The sequence below is a fragment of the Calidris pugnax genome, unplaced genomic scaffold (assembly GCF_001431845.1).
Source record: "Calidris pugnax isolate Ruff unplaced genomic scaffold, ASM143184v1 scaffold71, whole genome shotgun sequence".
NCBI classification, from domain to species: domain Eukaryota; kingdom Metazoa; phylum Chordata; class Aves; order Charadriiformes; family Scolopacidae; genus Calidris; species Calidris pugnax.
In genome coordinates, this window is record NW_015090882.1 from 3,702,824 (window position 1) to 3,724,977 (window position 22,154).

Sequence of the window (22,154 nt, forward strand, 5' to 3'; positions counted from 1 at the left end):
GTGAAGAAGAAACCCTTAATGACTCAGACTGAGCAACCCACTGAGAGCACCGTGAAAGTATAACTTCTACAGCAGAGAAGCATCTGAAATTGCAGAACTCCAGTTTTTTTATAAAAGTAAAAGCAGTGCAGTTAACACAAAAAGGGGTTTCAATTTCTTGCCGTGCTTTCCTTTGCGTTCTCCCCTCCTGATGCCTTTCTACAAACCCTCTCACAACACTGCTAATTTCTTCTGCCCGCAGCGGCAGCACGTGCGCAGCTTCTGCCTAGTGTGGTCCTCCAGGTTGATGGGTTTTGCCAGAAATTATCATTTCAGCTGTGTCTGATGGAAGATATTTGTTGTGATAACCTGCCACCATGAAGAAAATAATTTCCAACCCCTTTTGCCTTTACTCACTCCTATTCCAGGTTCCAGACCGTTGCATGCAAATTACCATCTACAGTGATTAGATGTCAGTATTCTGTTAAGTATCCAAACAGCGGTTTTGTGTTTAATGACTACAGGTGACCCAGTCAGAGCACCATAATTCATTTCCTTGTTACTTTTCAAAAATTCAGGAAAGAAATTATACTTGACTGGGGAACATTAAGGCTTTTGAACAAAATACTCCCAAACACATTTTATATGCCTCCAGATTCAAAATACAGAAAATGAGTAATAACTCGCTATTTACTTGACCTCATTCCTAACGGTTCTTTTTTCATATTAATGGGAACTTCATTTTTGTTGCAGATCAGCCAATCTTTAATACCTTTGATTTTTCAAGCTCCCTCACATAGCTCTTTAATAATAATAAAAAAAAAAGTTCAAAAATGTCTTTTTAAGCTCTTTATGTCAAGTGGCTGACTGAGCACAGCATAATGGTAATTTCCTTAAATGTGATACAAAAACACCCCATGGAGAGTCTTAAAATCTAACTGTGTCAAAAGAAAAACTTTCATTTCTGAGGTTGGACAGGATGATCCCCATGGCCCCTCAATAATAAGCCTATTTCACCTCACCCAATAGCACCAACAAAAATGTTAAGCCTTTATACATTTCAAGAACAGGAACCAAACCAGTCTGCGTGGGGTGCCTTAAGTTTTTTGGGAACTTTAAATTCTCTATGTAAGGCTGATTCTTTATTTGGCCATACTGTGATTTCGTGGCTCCTGCCAGCTGTGGTGGGCCAAACACTGCAGTGTATACCAGAACGTTTTCTGAATCACCGTGTAGTTGATAAATTGCCAATATTGACTCAAGCGGCGAACAGATACCGAAGTACAGACGGTTACAGGAAAAACAAGAGCAGAAATTAAGGGCTGCCTTTGCAAGTGAGCTACTCTGTTTTATAAAGAATTAATGCTATAATCAGCAAGACTCCAATCAATAACAAGTTAAGGGAAGTATAACATAATGCATAGAAAAACAATACGGATCCCTTGAAAATAAATTACCACGTCTTAGCTACTTACCGTACGCCTTGACAACCACTAAATAAAAACACTACCTATCTCAGGAAGTACCTGAGCTATCATTAACAGAAGCTAAGAATATTCCAGCTAGAAGTCTCACTAACACTTCTTACCTTTATACCCTCCTCAACTCTACACTGTTGGCCATTTTTGGAGACAGAATACCAGGTCAGCTTTTGACCAGCAAGGTAATTCTTGTACCACGTTACCATTGAACACACCCTTGCCCTGTCCTCCAGGGTCTCTCAGTTCTGTCGTGAATGGCAAGAAAAGGTAAATAGATTTCTTAGGTGAGTTTGCTTTTGATGACCAGCATCTTTCCCCTTCCTGCAAATGTCACCACATTGTGTGCTGTGCAACAGAAAAGGAAGATATGATCTCTGTCCAAAAAAATAAAAGTCTGAAGGAAGGTGGTTTACACTATCCCCTTAGGATAGAAAATACATGCGGTTTTCAGACACTGCAGTTTTTATCATAACATTTAATCATCTGCAGAGCTGTGTACTTTCACACATAAGTCTCAACAATGAGCAGGAACCCTCAAATATGCCTCTAGATAGATAAAATTCACATACATCAACATTTCTCACTGCTTTAACTACCCCTTTCAATAGTCAAGTGGCTGTAAGGGTATCTGGATGTGCTGCTATTTCCTACTGCCTACTTCATTTTCTCCTGTTTTAATTCTGGACAGGGCAATGATTTGTCCTACACAATCTCAGAGCTGAGATTCACAACCTAATGATGGCAGCGTAACAAATTACCAAGAGGCAGCAACTCGTCAAGCGTGGGCTGCCGAACTTCCGTGCAGTACAACTCAGTTTTAAGCATCAGTGAAGGATGTTATGCCAAATCACATTTTCTTACAACTGGGCAAGTGAAGAATGTGCATGCAAACAATTAACAACAGCTACTATGTCTCAGCTAATGGGGACAACTTATTAAGTTGACATAATTCATCATGCAGTTGAGCCCTTACTGAAATGTGGCCCACCTGAACAGGCTTTCTCCTGAGCATTTCTCACTTTGCCTCTTTCTTTTCTGTTGTGAATTAGGCAGGAAAGCTACCGGAGCCCAGTCCCACTTCCACCCCTTAACAATAAACCAAGGTAGTAAGGCCACTTCAAAACCCAGTTCTGGCATTTTATATCTCCTCCTCACACTTCTTTAACAGCTAAAAGAAAGCACGATCAGTCTCATGGACCAGTAACCACAGCTCAAAGAACCAGCTGCAAATTAGAGTCTGCTTTAAAGGTTAGATCCTGTAATGTATTTCTGCCCCCAAATCAGGATGACTAAAACCAATGTTCTTATATATTAAACAATTTCCCATAAATGTTTGCATGTTGTTTTTTTTTAAACATGGTATATAAGTATCCTGTAGAAATTTCAGCAGCTCGCTTAATTGGGTTTTTTTTAAAACACGGGATATAAGTATCCCACATGTCCTGTAGAAATTTCAGCAGCTCGCTTAATTCTTTAGAACAACATTCTCAATTTAACTTAACACTAGGAGTTACAGACCCTCAGCAGTGCTTCACACTGCAAAGAGATAATCTGCTTCTAGGGCTGAGTATCTGTAAAATGTCTGCATGTAGTATCCTTGCTGATACCAGTTACTTAAGGTCAAAGTCATAGATTAATTTAATCAAGCATAACTCATATCCTTTCCAAATCCTTTAGAATTTAGGTTGTATCAAAGATTACCTTGCTTGCTCTCAAATTCAGTCTTAAATAGATATACCTGACTATCATACAATTTATACAAAACTTCTGAATTTTGCCCTGAATTTTTGTTTCAAAGATTCCCTTGCTTGCTCTCAAATTCAGTCTTAAATAGATATACCTGACTATCATACAATTTATACAAAACTTCTGAATTTTGCCCTGAATTTTTGTTTCAAAGATTCCCTTGCTTGCTCTCAAATTCAGTCTTAAATAGATATACCTGACTATCATACAATTTATACAAAACTTCTGAATTTTGCCCTGAATTTTTGTTTCAAAGATTCCCTTGCTTGCTCTCAAATTCAGTCTTAAATAGATATACCTGCCTATCATGCAATTTATACAAAACTTCCAAATTTTGCCCAGGAGGCTAAGGTAGATCATTGGAAATATTCAGTACAGTTGAAAAACTGAAATTGTTGCATGCTAGGCTTCTTCATACTTAACTCCTCTTTAAGGAGACACGTTGTCCTTTCACCATAGATATTTTGCTATAGATCTCACCCCAGTCTCGAGTACCCTATTTCTGTTCTCCAAAGATGACCATGAATTCCATGTGCATTATCACATGGTAACTCTTTGAAAAGAGAGGAAGAACTCGAATGGTCAGGTTCACTTTGGTCAGGGATGTGGGACAGCCAAGCCAGAAATGTTCTTAACTTGCTGTACAAGGTACATAGTACGGTGCAGAAGCAAATTCAGTATTTCTGTATTTTGATTGCTAAGGAGGTGGAAAAGAGTTACACTGCATTGCATCAGATGCCCTGAGTAATATATGAATATAATGAGGAACACTTAATTTGAAATCACTGAAGCTTGCTACAAATACACATTTTTATCCTTTTATCAGTCTAGATGATGATCAGGAATTGACCCTTTTTAGCACTGAATCCACCTGAATCTGGTGGAAGCCAGATGCACCATGAAGTTTTCCAATTAAAAGTCAGTGTGAATCTTCCTGGAGTGAGATTATGTGCCTGAGTTCTTCTTCGCCTTAATACTATATTAAAGTTAATGCAGTTCATTACTAATGATATAGTCCAAATAACAGCACTTATTCACAACTGTATTTAAAAAAGAAAAGTAAATAAGTCAACATCCACAAAATTTATTTTACTGCGGAAACTCTGGTTTTCTACTCCATAAAACGTTTCAGTTCCTCTCAATACATTAAAAGATTTTGGTAACGTTTTTGAGCTTTCCTAAAGGACATATTGGGCATAAAAACTTGATAAGAACAACTTAAGCAGTTCGATTATCTTTGTGCAGTGACTGAATTATATCATAGCAGGATCTGAAAAACACTTACGCTCCACAAAGTAAGAGCTGGCATCAATCTTCCAGATAATCTGACCACGGTGAGAGCCGTTGACGCCACGATTCTTGTAGTCCAAAAAGTTTTCGGACAAGACCTCATCTATAAACAAAGAAAACAGTCTCATCAAGCACCTGTTGTGAGAACATGCACAGCAGAGAGTCAGGCTAAAAATATGCCTTTGGGTTGACAGAACATACTAGAGCTGCTAGACAGCTTAGCACCACATGTTGAGGAATTAGATTTTTCACTCATTTGTATTTTTATGAAGTGCAGCTCTAAAAAAAACCAACCACCACAGCTCTCCCTGAAATGTAATTTTAAAAAATACATCCCTACAAAATTCTCAAAAATCTAAATATCTAGCTTAGCATGGATGAACCCCTACCCGATTAAACGTAATTATCTAGCTGTAACAGAGAATTGTAGCAAAAAATAATCTCTTCTTTGCACCAACTCTTCCCTTAAAAAGATCCCACAGGAAATAGTTACGTGTAGGCATCGGAACTACACTCACTCGTGTCATAGCAGATGTGGTTATTTCTTGCAGTGTATAGCAAAGGGTATTTATTTTTGAAGAATCCCACTCACCGTGTGCCTTCACAGCTCTCTGCCTCCAAACCCAAATTGACTGACAGCAAAATGCTGTCCCCTCACAGTGTTTCGAGACACCTAGCAGCTGCCAGACTACCAAGCTGATCTTCAAAGTCAAGGAGTCAATCTATAAAAATGAATAATCTCTAAAAAGTTTCTGAAAACCAAGGCTGAGGAAGCAGCCTCCTTGCACACAAGGGGCTGCCTGTAAATAAAAGGCGGGCGGGCGTGAGCCTGAGAAGAGGCCTTCTGGTTGCCCACAAGAATAAATTTTCAGGATGTTTCCAAGTTTCAAAAAGCACTTTTCCAGACCAATCTGCAAGCCTTATGTAGGTGTAAGCAAACACATCCCAGCCTCCGGCCAAGGGCCTGGTTCTCAACCCCTTTTTATCCAACAGCTTAAAAACCAGCTATGAGACCCTGCTGCGGCCTCAGGGCCTCGCTCCCCCACTGACGAGCTTACCTCAGGCTTTCAAGGAAACAAAAATGCTACCATTCTGGGCCAGCACTTATGGTTTTGGTCGTCAATAAACAGAAACAGTGCAGCAAAAATACAATAGACGTATGGAGATGTTTACAGGCTGTCAGAGGGGAGCGGGGCTCACCAGCCTGTAAGAGCACAAAATGGCGGCAGACTCAAGCGGCTGAAGTAGCAGCCCAGGATGGGCCTGGCCGTGGCCTCATTGCTCCAGCTTCAGGGGGATGAAACGAATTTGGGATCTGTGCCCTGCCCAAAATACTTCACTAAGAGATCTCTTCCTGTAGAGACCAGCCAGCAACCTCCTGGATTTTTTAATTTTAACACAGATTTGTAGAAATGCACTTGAACCAACTCAGCCCTTGCTACAGAAACAATCCAGGGTGGGTGCTGCGACTTGCTTCCAAAGACAGTTACATTCATTATTAGTCATGCTGAAAGCTGAGGAAAAAATGTAAACTATTCAATCCGAGATTAAGATATATCAACTGTAAACACTGTGAAGAACTCGCTTCATTATCACATAGGTCAAGGAGAAAGCGAAGATGGCGCCACGCCACAAGGGACAGACTGACGGTGTGTCCAACTGTAGAAGAGGCAGCCCAAAGGGCAAAGCCAAGGCACCCAAAGACTAACATATTATTAAAACACATACATACAAACGTTAAACAAAGTGGACTTTTAAATCAAAGGAAACTACACTGTCACTGTAAGAATCAAGCAGTGCTGTCCCGTTGGTGTTCCATAGTTGTGGTCTCAAAGGAGGAAGGTAAGCGGGCTACCAACACCGAACTCCCTGGTGCCACTCTCTTGAGGGATTTACAACAGAAATCATTTCAAAGAGGTCATTAATGATTGCAATGGATAATTATAAACGGCAACGCTACCTACAATACACGCTCCCTTTGCTGACTTGCTAACTGTCGGTAATTATTTTACTAGCTGTGTTTCATGCTCCGTATTAAGGTGGAAATCTTTCAGCCCGTTCACACAGTGCATCTCTGCGGTAACCCTTCAACAGTAAAATCATGTGGCATGATTTCTGTTCTTCCTCTGTACTTTAAAGCTGGTTTTGTCTTCTTTTAAATTTTAAAAGGGCAGATAAGTAGACACAAAGCTCTCGGAGCTTTGGCTTACTAATGACTCCCTTCAGTAAAGGACCATCCTGGATACAGATCATCCAGAATTACCCAGATCATTCTGTGGAACTAAGAACACTTATACACAGATGAGGAGATTTAAACCCATGAACTGTCCCTTTTCTTTTGGCAGGGAAAACGTTTTATGCTGTAAGGTGAGCATATAGGGAAACACTGAATTTAGCTGGAGTCTGGGAACCCTGACTGGCCCCTCATCCTGACAGGACAGGGAGAGCATCCCTCAGCCCAGGCATGCTGCTCTCTGGCTTCATCATTCATGACGTTTTATTTCTTTATTATTATAGTTAGTCTCTATAAGCTGCTGGAGGTGCTCCAATACCTGCCATGTGATTAAGATATACGGGTAATGACTGATTCTCAAGATATATTGTTAATAAAATACCATGCTTGCTTAAGGAGACTTAGCTGAGCTAGACTGGATGGCCTTGCTTAAGAAATCGCAGATATTTTAGGCCGGAGTTTAGCGGCACAGGAGATCCCAGAATCAGATTTAAAATGCTGTGTTCACACGCAGTGAACTGCAGAACTGCAGGACTGCAGAAAGCCCTTTCCACCTTTAGTCAGAAATGAGCAGGAAGCCTGGAAAACCAGGCTAAGAAAAAGGACTACTCCACCCGTACATCCCAAGTAGAAGCAGAATAAAGTGAAGGGAGAGGAAGCCCATCTGTGGCTACAGCTGACAAGCAAGACCACGGGAAAGCTGAAAGCAGTTGGTCCAGCCAAGTAGCATCATCTGCATGTTGTCTCCTGTCACAGAGGCGAGAGACAGGAGTGTTTGGGAAGGACACAGCGTCCGGAGCAAAGGGTCAGGTCACAAAGCACGTCAGGGGAGAGATGCACACATGGAGCTAGTCAGGTGCACACAGTTTATGGACAGCAGCCATTGATGAAATACAGGCTCGGGCAGCAGAAAAGATATTTTAGTATGAGTTTGCAGAGCTCTGCAATATGCAGGTCACCCCAAGTAGGAGCAGTAGAGCCGTTAAGTATAAAAACATTTTTGTAAATAAAACGTATTGACAAATGTCCTGATTTAGAAATCCAGTATGTAGATACTACTCACAGCCAGATGTAAGCCCTGCCTGTCTCTCTTGGAAAGCTGGGTACTTCCCTCTTTCCAAAGAAATAAAACATATCTTCAGTCCAGTAGAAATTCATGTTAGTTGGGATGTTTAAACCAGACAAATTTTAGCTCTAGAAAAATAAATGCAGGTCCAAAAGGGAAATCTTTCTTTTTCATTTTTTGAAAGTATGTATTTTTGGAAGGCGAAAGATAAGAAATATCCCCTGGCAAGTTAAAAATAGCTGTAGTTGAAACTAGTCAGGAGGTTAGAATGTATGAATACAGCCTATCGACCTGTTTTAGCTGGCAGGTGATACTATTCCAGGCAAGCTATTCCTGGAACATGGACATTATGTATGTAGCACACTGACAAAGAAAATTGTCCATGTGAAATACACAGCTGTTTAGTGCACTACATATATGTGCATATGCATGCACGTATATTTATCAACACTTGTGCCATACATAAGTGAATACATGATATGGTATGTTAAAGACTAAGGGTTTCTGCGAAGGAAAATAAATTTTATTTCATATTTCTCCAGAGAATTTCTATAACAAAGGAACTGACCTTAAAAACATGTTGCATCTTAAGTCCCGAAGGTAAATGGTGAAATGCTTCAATTCACCTCCACACAAAATGAAGAGCAGAGTTAATGCTGCTCCCTTTCATATATTTCAGCCAGGAGCTAATGGCTTTTGACATTTTCCCAATGAAGCATTGTAATGCATCTCCCCTCCTCTATTTTTGAAATGCGATTAACCTTTAAACTAGCTCTCTGCTTAGCGGGCAATCCACTGCACAGCCTGGGTTTAGCCCCACTTGGCCAAAAAGGAAACCCTTTGCAGTTGCCCTCAGATCTGCAGCTTCATTTCCCTGGATGGTAACTAATTAAGGAAAATGCCAAGTGAGAGTATTCACAGAATCACAGAATGATCTGGGGTTGGCAGGGACCTCTGGAGATCATCTAGTCCACCCCCCTGCCAAAGCAGGTTGCACAGGAACGTGTCCAGGAGGGTTTGAAATGTCTCCAGAGAAGGAGACTCCACCACCTCTCTGGGCAGCCTCTTCCAGGGCGCTGCCACCCTCACAGCAAAGAAGTTCCTCCTCACGTTTAGGTGGAACTTCTTATGTTCAAGTTTGTGCCCGTTCTCCTCTTGTCCTGTCCCTGGGCACCACTGAAAAAAGACTGGCCCCTTCCTCCTGACACCCACCCTTTGAGTATTTATAGGCATTGATCAGATCCCCCCTCAGCCTTCTCTTCTCCAGACTAAAAAGACCCAAGTCACTCAGCCTTTCCTCATCAGAGAGATGCTCCAGGCTCCTAATGTAGCCTTTGTAGCCCTCTGCTGTCCCCTCTCCAGCAGTTCCCTGTCCTTCTGGAACTGGGGATATTCAGGATATGTTGTCCTTTGAACATCAGCCGGTCCTGGAGCTGGAGTCAGGGATGCTGAGGGCAGCTGAGACGGGGAGCCAGCAGACACTGAGCTCTACCTCCCCTGCTCTGGGGCACAGAGAGGTGCCAGCCACCTCTTGCTGGTGAGAGAAGGCGGCCACAGACCAGAGCAGCAGCATCAGACCTCCCGCATCTCACACGGTCCCTGGAGGAAAGGGAGAAGGTGATGCACGAGCGGGCGCCAGGCAGCCGGGGGCTGAGCTGCATCAGCGGGACCGGGGCACACTAGTGAGTGCCTGGGGAACCAGCAGCAATTACTGACGGTCTGCTTGTCCTCACCAAACCAGATACCTCCAAGCACAGCCTTTTACTGCTAAAAATATTCTGCGCTGTCACTTCCATGCTGAGAGCGATCCCAATATACTTCACAAGCACTATATATAGAGAGAGATAAAGGACCACGGCCACCAAAGAGAGCTGTCTTTTTGATGAAGGACGGCAACCGATTGACAAAAAGCACACCATTCTCCAGAGGAATTCGGGGAAGCGTTAATAAAGGCTTCCCCTCAAAAAAGATCTGTAAAAAAACGTAATGGGGGCTTCAAGTGCTGTCAGTGGCTTACACTGAACAGGCAGGGCCTCGGTATTTGAAAGCTTGCCTGAAATCCCCACAGAGAAGCAAACAAACCATCAACACATCTTCCTCAGAAGGACTGAGGGAGTTCAAACTGCTAATAGTTGAGTGACCCTTTTGGTCAGTTTGGTTTTTGCTTAAGAGGTGAAAATGAACAACCTACTCCCTTTCCTTAAACAGTATTTTGCTGATACATATGATCAGCCTATCTTTCCACATTATCCAAGAATAACAACTAGAAAATTTAGGATAAGCTGGACTACCTTCAAAGAAGCAAATAATTAACATGAGACAGGAGCACAATGTCAGGCAGATGCCTGAACTTGGTCCACTATTCCAGTTTCTTATCCATCGCTAATTTGATTTAGCACTACATATTACAACGCTTGCTTTCTATAAACTCGATGCAATTACGGCGTAAAAATAGAAGCTACACTTCATGTCTTGATCCCTTATGAATAAGAAATGCTGTACTCCTGAAATTACAGAAGGACTTTTAGTCTTTAGCTGAACAAATGCTTTAACTTGAAATTTAAAAGCGCTTTTGGTCAGTATGTATGTCTGTGCTCTAATGACATATGAAGATAGTTAGAAAATGCTTTTAAAAATCGTTTTCTGTACCAAGAGGCCAAGCTCTGCTTGACCTGTTCTGTAATTTGCATGGCAAGCTGTAGAGAAGGGACATTCTAAAGCACAGAATATCAATAAAATAAAATTGCTTTGCAAGATAATACAAGTGCAAACCATGCATAAGCTTCGTATTTCTTATTTCTAATGCGTCTTCTCTTACCATCCAATTTATCACCCGGAGAACAACACAAAATGATGAAAACAAACAGCCTCTATAATTCACAAGTGCAGTTTGTAGTGGGTTATGTCAGGCTGTGCCAGTGGTTCCTTTGGAACTCTACAGCATTGCCAAACCCAGTCCTTGGAAACTGTGCTCCCAAAGAGTTGTACAATACAAGTGGTCATCATTCTGCAGGGGAGGAGCTATTAATGAGAAGTGGATGCAGAGGAGTGATACCAACTTCTTCACAGAATCACAGAATGCTATGGGGTACTATTGATGAGAAGTGGATGCAAAGGAGTGATACCAATTTCTTCACAGAATCACAGAATGCTATGGGGTTGGAAGGGACCTCTGGAGAGCATCTCATCTAATCCCCTGCCAAAGCAGGTCCACCCAGAGCAGGTTGCACAGGAACATGTCCAGGAGGGTTTGAATGTCTCCAGAGAAGGAGACTCCACCACCTCCCTGGTCAGCCTCTGCCAGGGCTCTGCCACCCTCACAGGAAAGAAGTTCCTCCTCATGTTTAGATGGAACTTCTTATGTTCACGTTTGTGCCCATTGCCTCTTGTCCTGTCACTGGGCACCACTGAAAAGAGACAGGGCCCAAAATAGACTGGCCCCAAAAAAGACTGTTCCCCATCTTTCCTTGTTTACAAAGATACCACAGTAAAGAAAAAAAAAAATAAATCACAAATACTGGCTAACATCACAGGAGACAACAGGAATGCTTCCACTGACTCCAGCATCTGCAGATCCAGCTCTAACATGGATCAGAACTTCACTGTTAATTCATTTGCCAATTTCTGCTGCAGACAATGAATATACTGCAATTTACAGTTAGCTTCCCCTCCTTTTGTAGTTCCCCAGGTAGAAGAGTTCTAGAAAACAAGGTCCTAATTCTTCATTGGTCCTAAAAGCTCAGTCTTTGATCTAAGAGTTATGTGTGTGCTTTGTTTCAAGCACATGAATGGTTCCATTTTAATCCCACAAAAATTAACCCCCTACCCAGTTAAAGAAAAGCAAATTGGGAAGGAGAAAACTTGAACAATGAGCGGAGAACAGCAGCGAGAGGAAGACATGGCAAGAGAAAGAGCAATAAATCGTAATAAAACAGGGATAGGCTGGGCAAAGTTGCAACAATTCTTGGTCGCTGAGGGCAGGAGACACTGTCCTAAGTAAAACTGCTCCAGGCACACGGAAAGGCAGCCATGGTGGGTTTAAAACCTGAACCAACCAATCTGAAGCATAAAGAATTACACATAAACCCCAAAGGACATCTGTCACTCCCCCCCCCCAAAATTAAGGAGTTCTAACTTTCAACAAAACTCTTCTACCTTTGAACATCTAGCTTACTTTCGGAGCGATATGCGACATCATCCTTTACCACTTCAACAGCCTCCAAATTAGTGCTGGGGGATACCATTCTGATCTTTCATGACACCAACACCAATGAAAAAAGCAAACAAGACTGCCAATTACGGAGACCTTTGGGGTTGATATGCCTCTAGGTGTTCAGAAGACTCTGGATGAACTGTGGATCCAATCCTTCCTCACTATCCTGCTCTCCTTGCACTGGAGGTAACCAGACTGACAGTCTGAGCTCTGTCACTTGAGGGACTTCCCTCTCCTTCCCTGCAACAGGGAAGCCTCTGGCTAAAAGGGGAGCTGATGGCAACGGGCCCTGTTCACCTCTGATGTCCTTCAGGATCCCATCACTCATCTGTTTCTCTCCAGTCACCACAAATCTCCTGCTGAAAAGGAGGAGGGATTGAGGAAAGCGAAGAGCTGAGCTGGGGCTTGGCAATAACTGCTCATGGGGGCTAAAAGACCCATCGCAGCTGTCAGGTTGCAGTGGGACGGGCATGTATGTAGTAATACTGGTATAATTTGGTTCTACATCCACATAGCTCTCATTGCTACCTCACCTACCCCTCTCCCAGATACAGACTTCTGCTTTAAAGATCCTACGCTTCCAGGTTTATTCCCACCACTGCAGCAGGTGGACCACAGCTGGGTTTTGGCACAGTAACAGCGATCCTTCAGCTATACATTGCACAAGCTTCTCCACAATTAATGCCATCCAGCTTGCATGCAGAACTGAAGATGGGAGGGAGGAATCCAAAGACAGACAGATCAGGACTGCCTCAGTGCATACTGAAAAAAAACAAAGGGCAACAAAAAAATAGGGCAAAAAAGATGATTAAGAGATTGGAGCATCTCCCTGATGAGGAAAGGCTGAGAGAGCTGGGACACTTCAGCCTGGAGAAGAGAAGGCTGAGGGGAGACCTTATGAATGCGGACAAGGGTCTAAAGGGTGGGTTGAAGGAGGATGGAGCCGGACTCTTTTCAGTGGTTCCCAGTGACAGGACGAGGGGCAACGGGCACAAGCTGGACCATGGGAAGTTCCACTCAAATCTGAGGAAGAACTTCTTTGGGGTGAGGGTGGCAGAGCCCTGGAAGAGGCTGCCCAGGGAGGGGGTGGAGTCCCCTTCTCTGGAGATCTTCAAGCCCCACCTGGATGCTCCTGAGTGATGTGCTCTGGGCAACCCTGCTTTGGCAGGGGAGTTGGACTGGATGGTCTCTAGAGGTCCCTTCCAACTCTGACAATTCTGTGATTCCATGATACTGTGAAAACTAAAGACATGCACTGTGTGGTGAGGTACAACGTGGAAGAGTTTTGTTTGCTTGTTTTAAATATAATGACAGTTCCAAAGTTCTCACAGTCAGTCGGTGGAAGCCTCCCCATTGATTACAGTGCAACTCAGAAAATGAAGATTATGCTAAAACAGCACGCCCATGAAATTTGCTAGAAGACATTAAAACACGAGATGCTGCAGGCCCAAGGCGGTCTAAAGACATGATACAAAGGGACATGGGAAGATCTGAAACGTGAACAAAGGTGACACTTGTCCAGGTTAACAACCTTCATTAAGTAGGGGGGAAATAATTTGCAGTATTTGAAAAACGGGCTTATAGCAATGTTGAAAGACATAAGAGCAGATAGTAAATTAGAATTAGACAGGCATTTTTGATCTGATATAGCAGAAAAAAAAAAAAAAAAACACCCCACCCCACAGCCCCAAACGCAATCCTGATGTGTTCACTGAAGCACCACAGTGCAAGAAATCTCTTGATAATCTGGAGTGACTTTATCTGAAAAATGGTATTCAATTATAAGCTTATTAAAAAGTGGAAGATCTTCAGTGAAGGAAAAATGTCATTAGGGCTGGAGAGATCAATGGATGAGAAAGATTACAAAAGCTAAACGCGTACACAGTCATTACAGGAGCTGAAGGGCAGCATGGGAATAGTCACGTTATGAACAGCCTGCTCAAGTGTTATAAACAGTAAAGGAGTGGGAATGATTTACTTTGGTTTAGAAAACTAAGAGAAGAAAAACATACACTGAACCTTCAAAATCCACATGTCTAGCCTGACAACCTCCAGAGAACAAATCTTTCTGCTTTAAGCCTTATGCTGCCAAGAATTTGATGTTTGCGCCGTCCGCTGGTTGTGCCGTGATTGATTCTCCCCAGTCAATGGTCTGAACCTGCTGCGTGGATTTTGGGGGCTTGAGGCCAAAACCTGGCTTTGGGTGCACCAATTTCTTCAGAAATGCTTTCATGAGTGATCGTTACTGGCTTCATGATCACCCTGGGCTATAGAGAGATACGGGGCTATAGAGCACAGCACGGGGGCAGCTTCATCCACGGGCATTAAGGACCCTGGAAATCACTGAGAAGACGTGAGGCTGCTGTACTCCCTCTCTGCCTTATTTCCCTCTCCTGATATTGAGGATGACAGCTGAAGTGGAAAACTCTTTTCCACCCATTCACCTCGAAAAAGCTTCTTAATACCATAGCTGTTATTTTTATGGAGAAATATTATAATCCAGTACCTGAAGGGAGCCTACAGGAAGGCTGGGGAGAACCTGTTTAGAAAGGCCTGCAGGGACAGGACGAGGGGCAATGGCTTCAAGCTGGAGGGGAACAGATTTAGACTGGAGATTAGGAGAGGGTTCTTCACTGTGAGGGTGGTGGAGCACTGGAACAGGTTGCCCAGGGAGGTGGTTGAGGCCCCATCCCTGGAGATATTCAAGGAGAGGCTCGACGAGGCCCTGGGCAACCTGGTCTAGTTGGGGGTGTCCCTGCTGACTGCGGGGAGGTCGGACTAGATGGCCTTTGGAGGTCCCTTCTGGCCTGGGCAATTCTATTCTATTAAATGAAAATGGGAATCTTTTGGCGCACAGTAAACACCTCTACTACATACTAAAGAAATTTATGGAAAAGAACTGGCTACCTACAGGCTTCTTTACCATGACTTCCCAAAAAGACCATAAAGTTTCTACAGAAGCTTTTGGGTCCATTGCTACTAACAACGTTAACACCACCCAAATGACTGAGGTGAACCCTGGAAGGGAGAATGGCTCAGAAGGCACACGCGTTGGGAACATTTAGAGACCCTTGTGCTTACGTGTTGACTGTATCTACCTGGAAAGGGCTGAAACACAGGCCAAAGCTCCCACCTGGTGGGGCTGGAAGCGGCAGATCCTGGTTTTGTTTGGCTGAAGGGGTCCACCAGATGCAGAACCGGGAAAGGCAAAAAGTGCCTCAGCCCGACAAAGAGAAGTCACTTTCACTGGACCCAAGAGCAGCCAGGTGAAGGCGAGCCAGGTTGGAACAAAGAACTGATATCTCTGCAGTAATATATCTGATATATCTGCCAAGGCCTACAATACCTGATATCCCCTTGGTTCAGCGTTTGTCTGGCCTTTCTACTCCTTTTTTTTTTTTTCTTTTAATGACAGGTTTGCTCCTTCTGACACTTTTTATTCCTAAAATAAATAGTGCTGCGCTCAGTGAAATCTCTCTGGCCACGAGGCACCTCTGCCCACGTTTTATGGAGAGAGTGGGATTGCAGGTGTCGAACAAAACTTAACTTTTGCTGAGGTGATCACAGCCAGCCGTCCCCGGCCTGGCGAGAGATCCAGCTACAAGATGACCTACTGAGGAGAAGCTCCAAGACCAGGGGGAGGTTCTCTTCTGAAGGCCATAAAAGGACTGAGAAGATGGGTAACTCCAGGACACAACAAATCCAAGCGTCAACCAAACTCACCCTAAGCAGGCGCGTGGCAAAGAGGTTTGTTTTACAGATGGAGATGCCTGAAGTGGAGAGGTGGAGCAACCCTCCAAACGCCTCAACCGGGGATGGGAGCTGGAATGAAGGGACACGCAGCTCCCAGCCTTATGTGCACGTTACTGTTTCTAACATCTCCCATCTCTGCTGGCCACAGAAATGGGTAAAATCGCTGTACAAACAAGTTCTGATCCAAGTCTGACGGCAGGAAAAATGTAGATCTCTCCCCTTGCCTCAGTGGGCAGTACAGGAACACGAGGCCTTCTGAGGCTAAAATCAAGCTGGGAAGTGTTTAGACAAGTGTTTAAATGTCTATTAATCAATATCTTCAAAAATTAGATTTGTCAGATTATGGTGAGTGGCCTTTTGGGGAGAGGAATCACATCAAAGGCTGAAAGAGGAGGAAAACGTGCTGCTTTAAAGCTAAATTTCAGTCACTAATTAGGTCAAGACATTCCTACTTAGATAAATTTGAGAACCACTCTGTGAAAAGCCAAATACGGGGAGGAAATTGGACCCTACAAGATTTGTGTAGGAAGAAACTTTTCCTAAATAGCCTATAATAATGTTTTGCTTTCCCATAAGGAAATGTCAAAATTAAAAAGGCGATTACAAATGGGGAAGAAGAACATAACGTTAGTCTTGATTAATTCCCAACATCGGCGTGCGCAGACACTGGAGCAAATGATTCTAAGTCTGGTTTAAACATTTCTCGTTAGCTGCTCTACCTCTCTACCTCAGATATGGAGATGATGACAGAAGTGAAATCTAGTTGCAGCTAAAATGCTACTGCAGTCATTATAAGATAGCTCTTTATCTACAGGCAGCTGCCAGCAGTCCATATTAATTTATCTAAGAGGCTTCACCCCGTAGCAAATAGTAATAGTAAATGAGATAACAGAGAAAAGAAAAAACTTTGAGATAAATAACTGCAAATACTCCATCTGTCTCACAGTAGCCACTAAATGAGACTTCTTTTTCAAAATATACAGACATGCTGCCTTAATTATTCATAAATTTGTCTTGGTTTTGTCCCCCCGCTCCTTCCCCCGCGTATTTTCTTTACGCATAGCTTTTCTGCAAAGAAAAACCAAATTCCAGAGATTTTTAAATACCAACAGAGCTGTGTTATGTTTGAACTTCACGTATTTCTTATTGAGGATGTGTTTCTGAAAGACTGCTGATGTTCATAATACTATAGTTCCCTTGAGGGAAGGCAAATGCACATCTCAGGTGAGCTGTTACAGAATTTTGAGGTTCTTCTGCACAGCCCAGAGCTGATATATAGTATCTACAAAGGGAAGCTGGAACATCTCTAGAGTTCAGGCTTAGAAGGGACAAAATGTAATTCCTACTCCTGAAGGCACAATATGTCTTTAACACCCAAAAAGGCTTGTTCTTCCCATTTCCATATGTTTTGTTACCCTACCATGGCTAATCTTAAAATGCATTGGAGTAATAACGTCTATATTTTAACAGAGTCAACATTTACTATTCTCCCTTCAACTAAGGTGTTTTTCTACGGCCCTTCATCAAAACCATGTAGGTGTGCATGGATGTTTTCAGGCATCTACAGGGTGGATATACTCAATAATATACTCAATATGATTTTTTTGCCATGAGACACACAACCTCCATTTTTCACACCGTTTTACATGAGATCACCCACCTGCCTAGTCCATTTTCTGAGACCATGAGCGAAAGTTAACTCTAATAACCAATTCTAAATCCAGCTTTTACCTCCTTCTGCAAAGACCGTTTTCCCAGTTGGCCACCCTTTTGAATGTGCACATGGATTGAAGCAGAGAAAAACTGATACTTTTAGATAAAAGGAGTCTTCATGAGGAGCAAGCACCCAGAACTTCCCTATAGGGAGGACTCCCTTAACTCTCCTTTCAGGCTACTTTAACCTTCGAATAGCACCCCAAAATGCCCTACAGCATCAAAACGTTATGTGCCACATCATTTTTGCTCTTTTTCTTTTGGAAGCCTTTCATAACGTCTGTATTTCCCCAGACTTGGAACAGCTTTGTTCTGAAGCCTGCAGTTTATTGGCTATCATCAAAATTTTAGTGATGGCAGTGGTGGTGAGAACAGACTAACTTTTATGTGCTTTAAAACCAACATTTGTATAAAGTTATTTGAGGGTATTTCCTAGAGGACTACAATGGCAACAATTAAACTCCTCTTAGGTGAGAAGCATCTTCTGTTTTGCTTCTGGGTAGCCTCTTCCTGGGATGCCCAGCAGCTCCCACAAGACAAATAACGAATAATAACTCTAATGCTCCCGCACTGAGTTTTACAGAAAATCCACAACACGCTGCCTGACACCCCAAGGGCACAATTTCTCATTTTTCTCATGACTCACTGCAATATTAAAGTATTGCCACATTCCAACCTTTCAGCTTAAATTTCACCAGCCCAAACAATCACCTAAAGGATCGGGCTGTATCCACAAGCCGGCTTTAAGCCAAACACTCGAGTGACCAGCAGCGATGCAAGAGTTAAGAGTGTTGCCAGGCAAGTGGTAATAATAGGCTTCAACACTAATCCCCTATTGAGCAGACTGGGGAAAAGCTCATCGTTTCTTGGGTTCTCTTGTTCCAGTCTGGCTGCTAATTCAAAACATAGTCATGTATCGGTTTACGTTGTGAAGGTCATAGCCACAAGGCCGGGAACGTTTCCTCTCCAAACTGGAATGCAGGCTTGGAAAATCTCCACAAACACACACACAAAGCTAAGCCATTAGGATGTCTGGATTTCCCACCCCTATGGACCGGTCATAAACGTCACATACAGGATGTATCACCGTTTTGAGGTGAGAAGCGTGCTTTTGGAATGACCCTTCCAGTTGTCCCTACTTTGTCACCACCAGACCGTGTGGTGATCTTTGGGCACAGGGACTCCATCCTGCCCTGGGGTGAAGCTGCACTGAAAGGTGCACTACAGCCTCTCAAGGCACTCAGTCTGCTGGACTGAGACTGCTCTAAAGCCAAGCCCCAAAAACGTCTTCAGCAGCTGTTTGCTTCTACAGCCCCGTTCCCACTGGTTCCTCCTACTCTATTCATGTCTACGTAGTCGTAGTGCCAGTCACCTTCTTACACTCCCAGTGTTTTCCATGTCAAACTCACATCAAAAGCCATCTTCAGCCTCCATGTTCTCTCTTTAAGGGAACCAAAACACCAAATCTCACCTTACGTCAGGTTTCACGAGAGGAGGGGAAGAGAAAAAAAAGAACAAGGGGTGCTGCTGCCTGCTCCTTCCTCAGGTATTGAGATTGGGAACCTGAGAGGCTGGAGGCAAAACGCCTTGAAAGACACCAAGGGTCAACAGATGGTTTCTTGGGGCCTGGACACACCATTCATTGTTTCATTTGGCGGGGGTGTTCCTTGACCAAGCCATTGACTATTGCCATTAACACCAGGCGTCCAGCCAGCGGGGGCAAGGATCCACTGCACAATCTGCCCTTCCAATTTAGTGGGGTGTCTGGAGCAACATCCCATTTAATAGGATAAATTACACAGGAGTAGCAAGGTGGATTTTTCTCCCCCAGTTAATCCCTCATGTATTAAGGTTACCTACCAAAAAAAAATATATATTCAGGATGGGTCTTCGCATCCCTTGATACGATATTTGAGCTATGGAACGTGGCTGAATGAGCTCAATGCAAAACAGCTCTGTGGACCTTCTGTTGACTCTCCTGACCACCAGAAGGTATGCTTTGCCTCCTCTTACCACAGCAGTAGAGTCCTTCACGAGTTGCCTGCGCTGCTACAGAATAGGCTTGGAGTATTTCTTACTGCCTAGTACTGGGGGCTGCTGTGTCTTCTCATCTCTGCCAGTAAAACACTCAACTGCAAGCCTAACTGCAAACACGAGTAATTCTGTTAAGGCCAACAAACCAGACTACTTTCAGAGCATCTGTTTCAAATCCACTCTTTGCTTTTTTTTCTTCAAAGATTTTAAATTGGAAGAAACCTACTTTTATTTTCAAAGCAGGGTATTTTAGGCTTACTGTAACCCCCACTCCTTTCCCTCCGTGTCCTAAGTAGCCACTTCTGTGTTCCCCTTCTCCCATACCCTCAACTCATTCTCTAAAGCTTAATGCTGTGCCACCAAGGTTCCTCTACCTCCTCAGACCTCCCATCCTGACCCTTCTCATGTCACCAACACCTGTGTTCCCAACATCCCCAGCACATGACCCTCCTGGTCCTACCCACTAAAGAACGCCGTAGCCCCCTACAATGCCCCCTATGATTGCTCCAAAAGTCCAACTCACAATATCATATGTTTTATCTGGTTTTGTTTGGCTTGATATCTGTAAAATATTGCTATTGGAATTAAAATACCTGCTTAGTGCTAGGCACATTTACCCAAACAGGTAAGAGTGGCATTTTACCAACGTTTCCCTTTGTGGGGGTACGGATTTGAGTCTGGTTTCTTTACCAAGCCCCTGGTTTTCAGCAAACATTTAAGAACTTCGCATTTTTAAGACCTCTAATTCATAAAGGAATGTGGCTGAAACTGACCCACAATGTCCAAAACTTACTGGAGGGCAAAGAGTTAACACAGACTTCAGTCTAGGCAGCAGGAACCAAACCAGGTTAAAAAAACCTTTATACTGGTTTATATGTGAGTTTTATACGGAATTGAAACAATCAGGTAAAAGTCAATTGAAACCATTTCTTATTACTCTTACGTAGGGCTGGATTTGCTAGATGGAGATGCCAAAAATATGCTAATGTACATGGCTGAATACAGCTTCCAATATAGACACAAAAAAATGGAAAACTTTCTGGGACAACTCCAGACTGCCTCAGTCTATAATTATTGTTCATATCAAAATACCCTTTGGCTACACAGGAAGAGTCATTCTGTTTCACGGGGTTTTTAAATGATTCATATTCTTGACTTGTAAAACCTCTCATCTGTCACAGATTACTCAAGGACTCACCAGAGGAAATCCTGAAAATATTATGCTTTTTTTTTATAGAAGAGGTATTTTCCCCAAATCCAAATGGCTTTAAAATGGAAATATCTTGAAATTCAAGAAACTTGATTATCAAGAGAAAGCATTCCCATGTCTCTACTGAAGAAAAAGCAAGGGCCAGGGCTGCAACCAGCAATTCAGGAGCAGAAGGGATCTTGTCATATATAAACCCACTTAAAGACTACGCTCTACAGAGATGTATTAACTCATTATTACCATTAGCTCACATTAACATATTGCTTCCAAGTAACAAAAGCAGCAAGAAACCCCAAGGGGAAGGAGTAAGGGGGACTTTACCTATGAGATACATGCCGATCCAGTCCCCTGCATCCACCTCCTCCTTGATATCCCAGTAGATCACCAGGTCCTGCGAGTGCCCGATGGAGTAGTAGGAGCTGCTGACCATCAGGGTAGAACGACTGTCTGAAGTGACAAGGTCCGTGTCACTGGTAGACCTAGGAATGGTGACCGTCTCATGGGCATTGTTCCTGATGTCCATGTTATGGAACTGGTCAGGGTTATAGCTGTATCTGAGAGGCTCTTTGCACCGGCGCCGATTCTGTGAGTTCCTAGATGGAGACGCCATGGCTGCCAGGCCCAGGAACCTGTTTTGGTACAGATTCTGTGAAGAAAAAAAAAAAAAAAAAAAAAAAAAGAAAGGATAGTATTTAGAGTATTAGTCATTTTTCAGTGATGTCAAAGCTCAGGAAAAGCAGTACATCAGAATAAGAAAGGAGCAGCTCTTTTTCCATCCGGCATTGCAGAAGAGAGGCACGAGAAGGTGCAGCAGGAAAACACAGCACAAACTGAACTCCTACCCCCTCATTCTTACCATGAAAACAAGTGTAAGAGCAAGCCTTGCACCAGCAAGCTCTGCCACAACTGGCAGCGTGTCAGGAAATTAATTGTAGCTGGCTCCCTCCACGTTAACACACACATCCAGCCGCAAAGAGCACAGCTATCCAACTGCTAGTCATTCTCTTTTAACATCAGGAGACAGCCTTCCCACTTCTGATACCCCGAGTTAAGTCTTTTCTTTCCAGTAATTCTTGTTACATTTGCAGAGGAATCTGGCTTAAAGCACAGCTGCCCCAGAGACCGTATCCCATCCGGAGAGACCGGTTAGAAAATGAGCAAGGAATCCACCTCCCCGCTGGGGATCTGAAGAGTTATCCCTGTTACCAAAACTGAGGGGTCTTCACCCAAGTGTAAACACAAACCAAGTGCTGCAGCATCTCTCGGTAGCCCTGAGAACTTCCAATGCTATTGCAAGTAAGATTGTGAGATCCTATGCACACCCACTCCAGTAGGAATTTGGGAACGTACTGCACAATTAATGGGAGTCGGGGAGGCTCCGGCAGAGTAGTCATTGTCTTAGTAGTGGAAAAAATATTTAGATTCCAACCTACCCT

At 43.3% G+C, this 22,154-nt stretch overlaps 1 protein-coding gene across 1 annotated transcript in view; it reads right to left on the reverse strand.

Annotated features, from left to right (window-relative positions):
- Positions 1 to 22,154, reverse strand: part of HECW1 (HECT, C2 and WW domain containing E3 ubiquitin protein ligase 1) — a 217,796-nt gene that overhangs the window by 172,991 nt on the left and 22,651 nt on the right. The window contains exons 2-3 of the mRNA XM_014946961.1: positions 21,040 to 21,364; positions 4,492 to 4,599 (exon numbers count right to left, since the gene is read on the reverse strand). Of these exons, the coding sequence (XP_014802447.1) occupies positions 4,492 to 4,599; positions 21,040 to 21,364 (433 nt within the window). The remainder of the gene's footprint in view (positions 1 to 4,491; positions 4,600 to 21,039; positions 21,365 to 22,154) is intronic.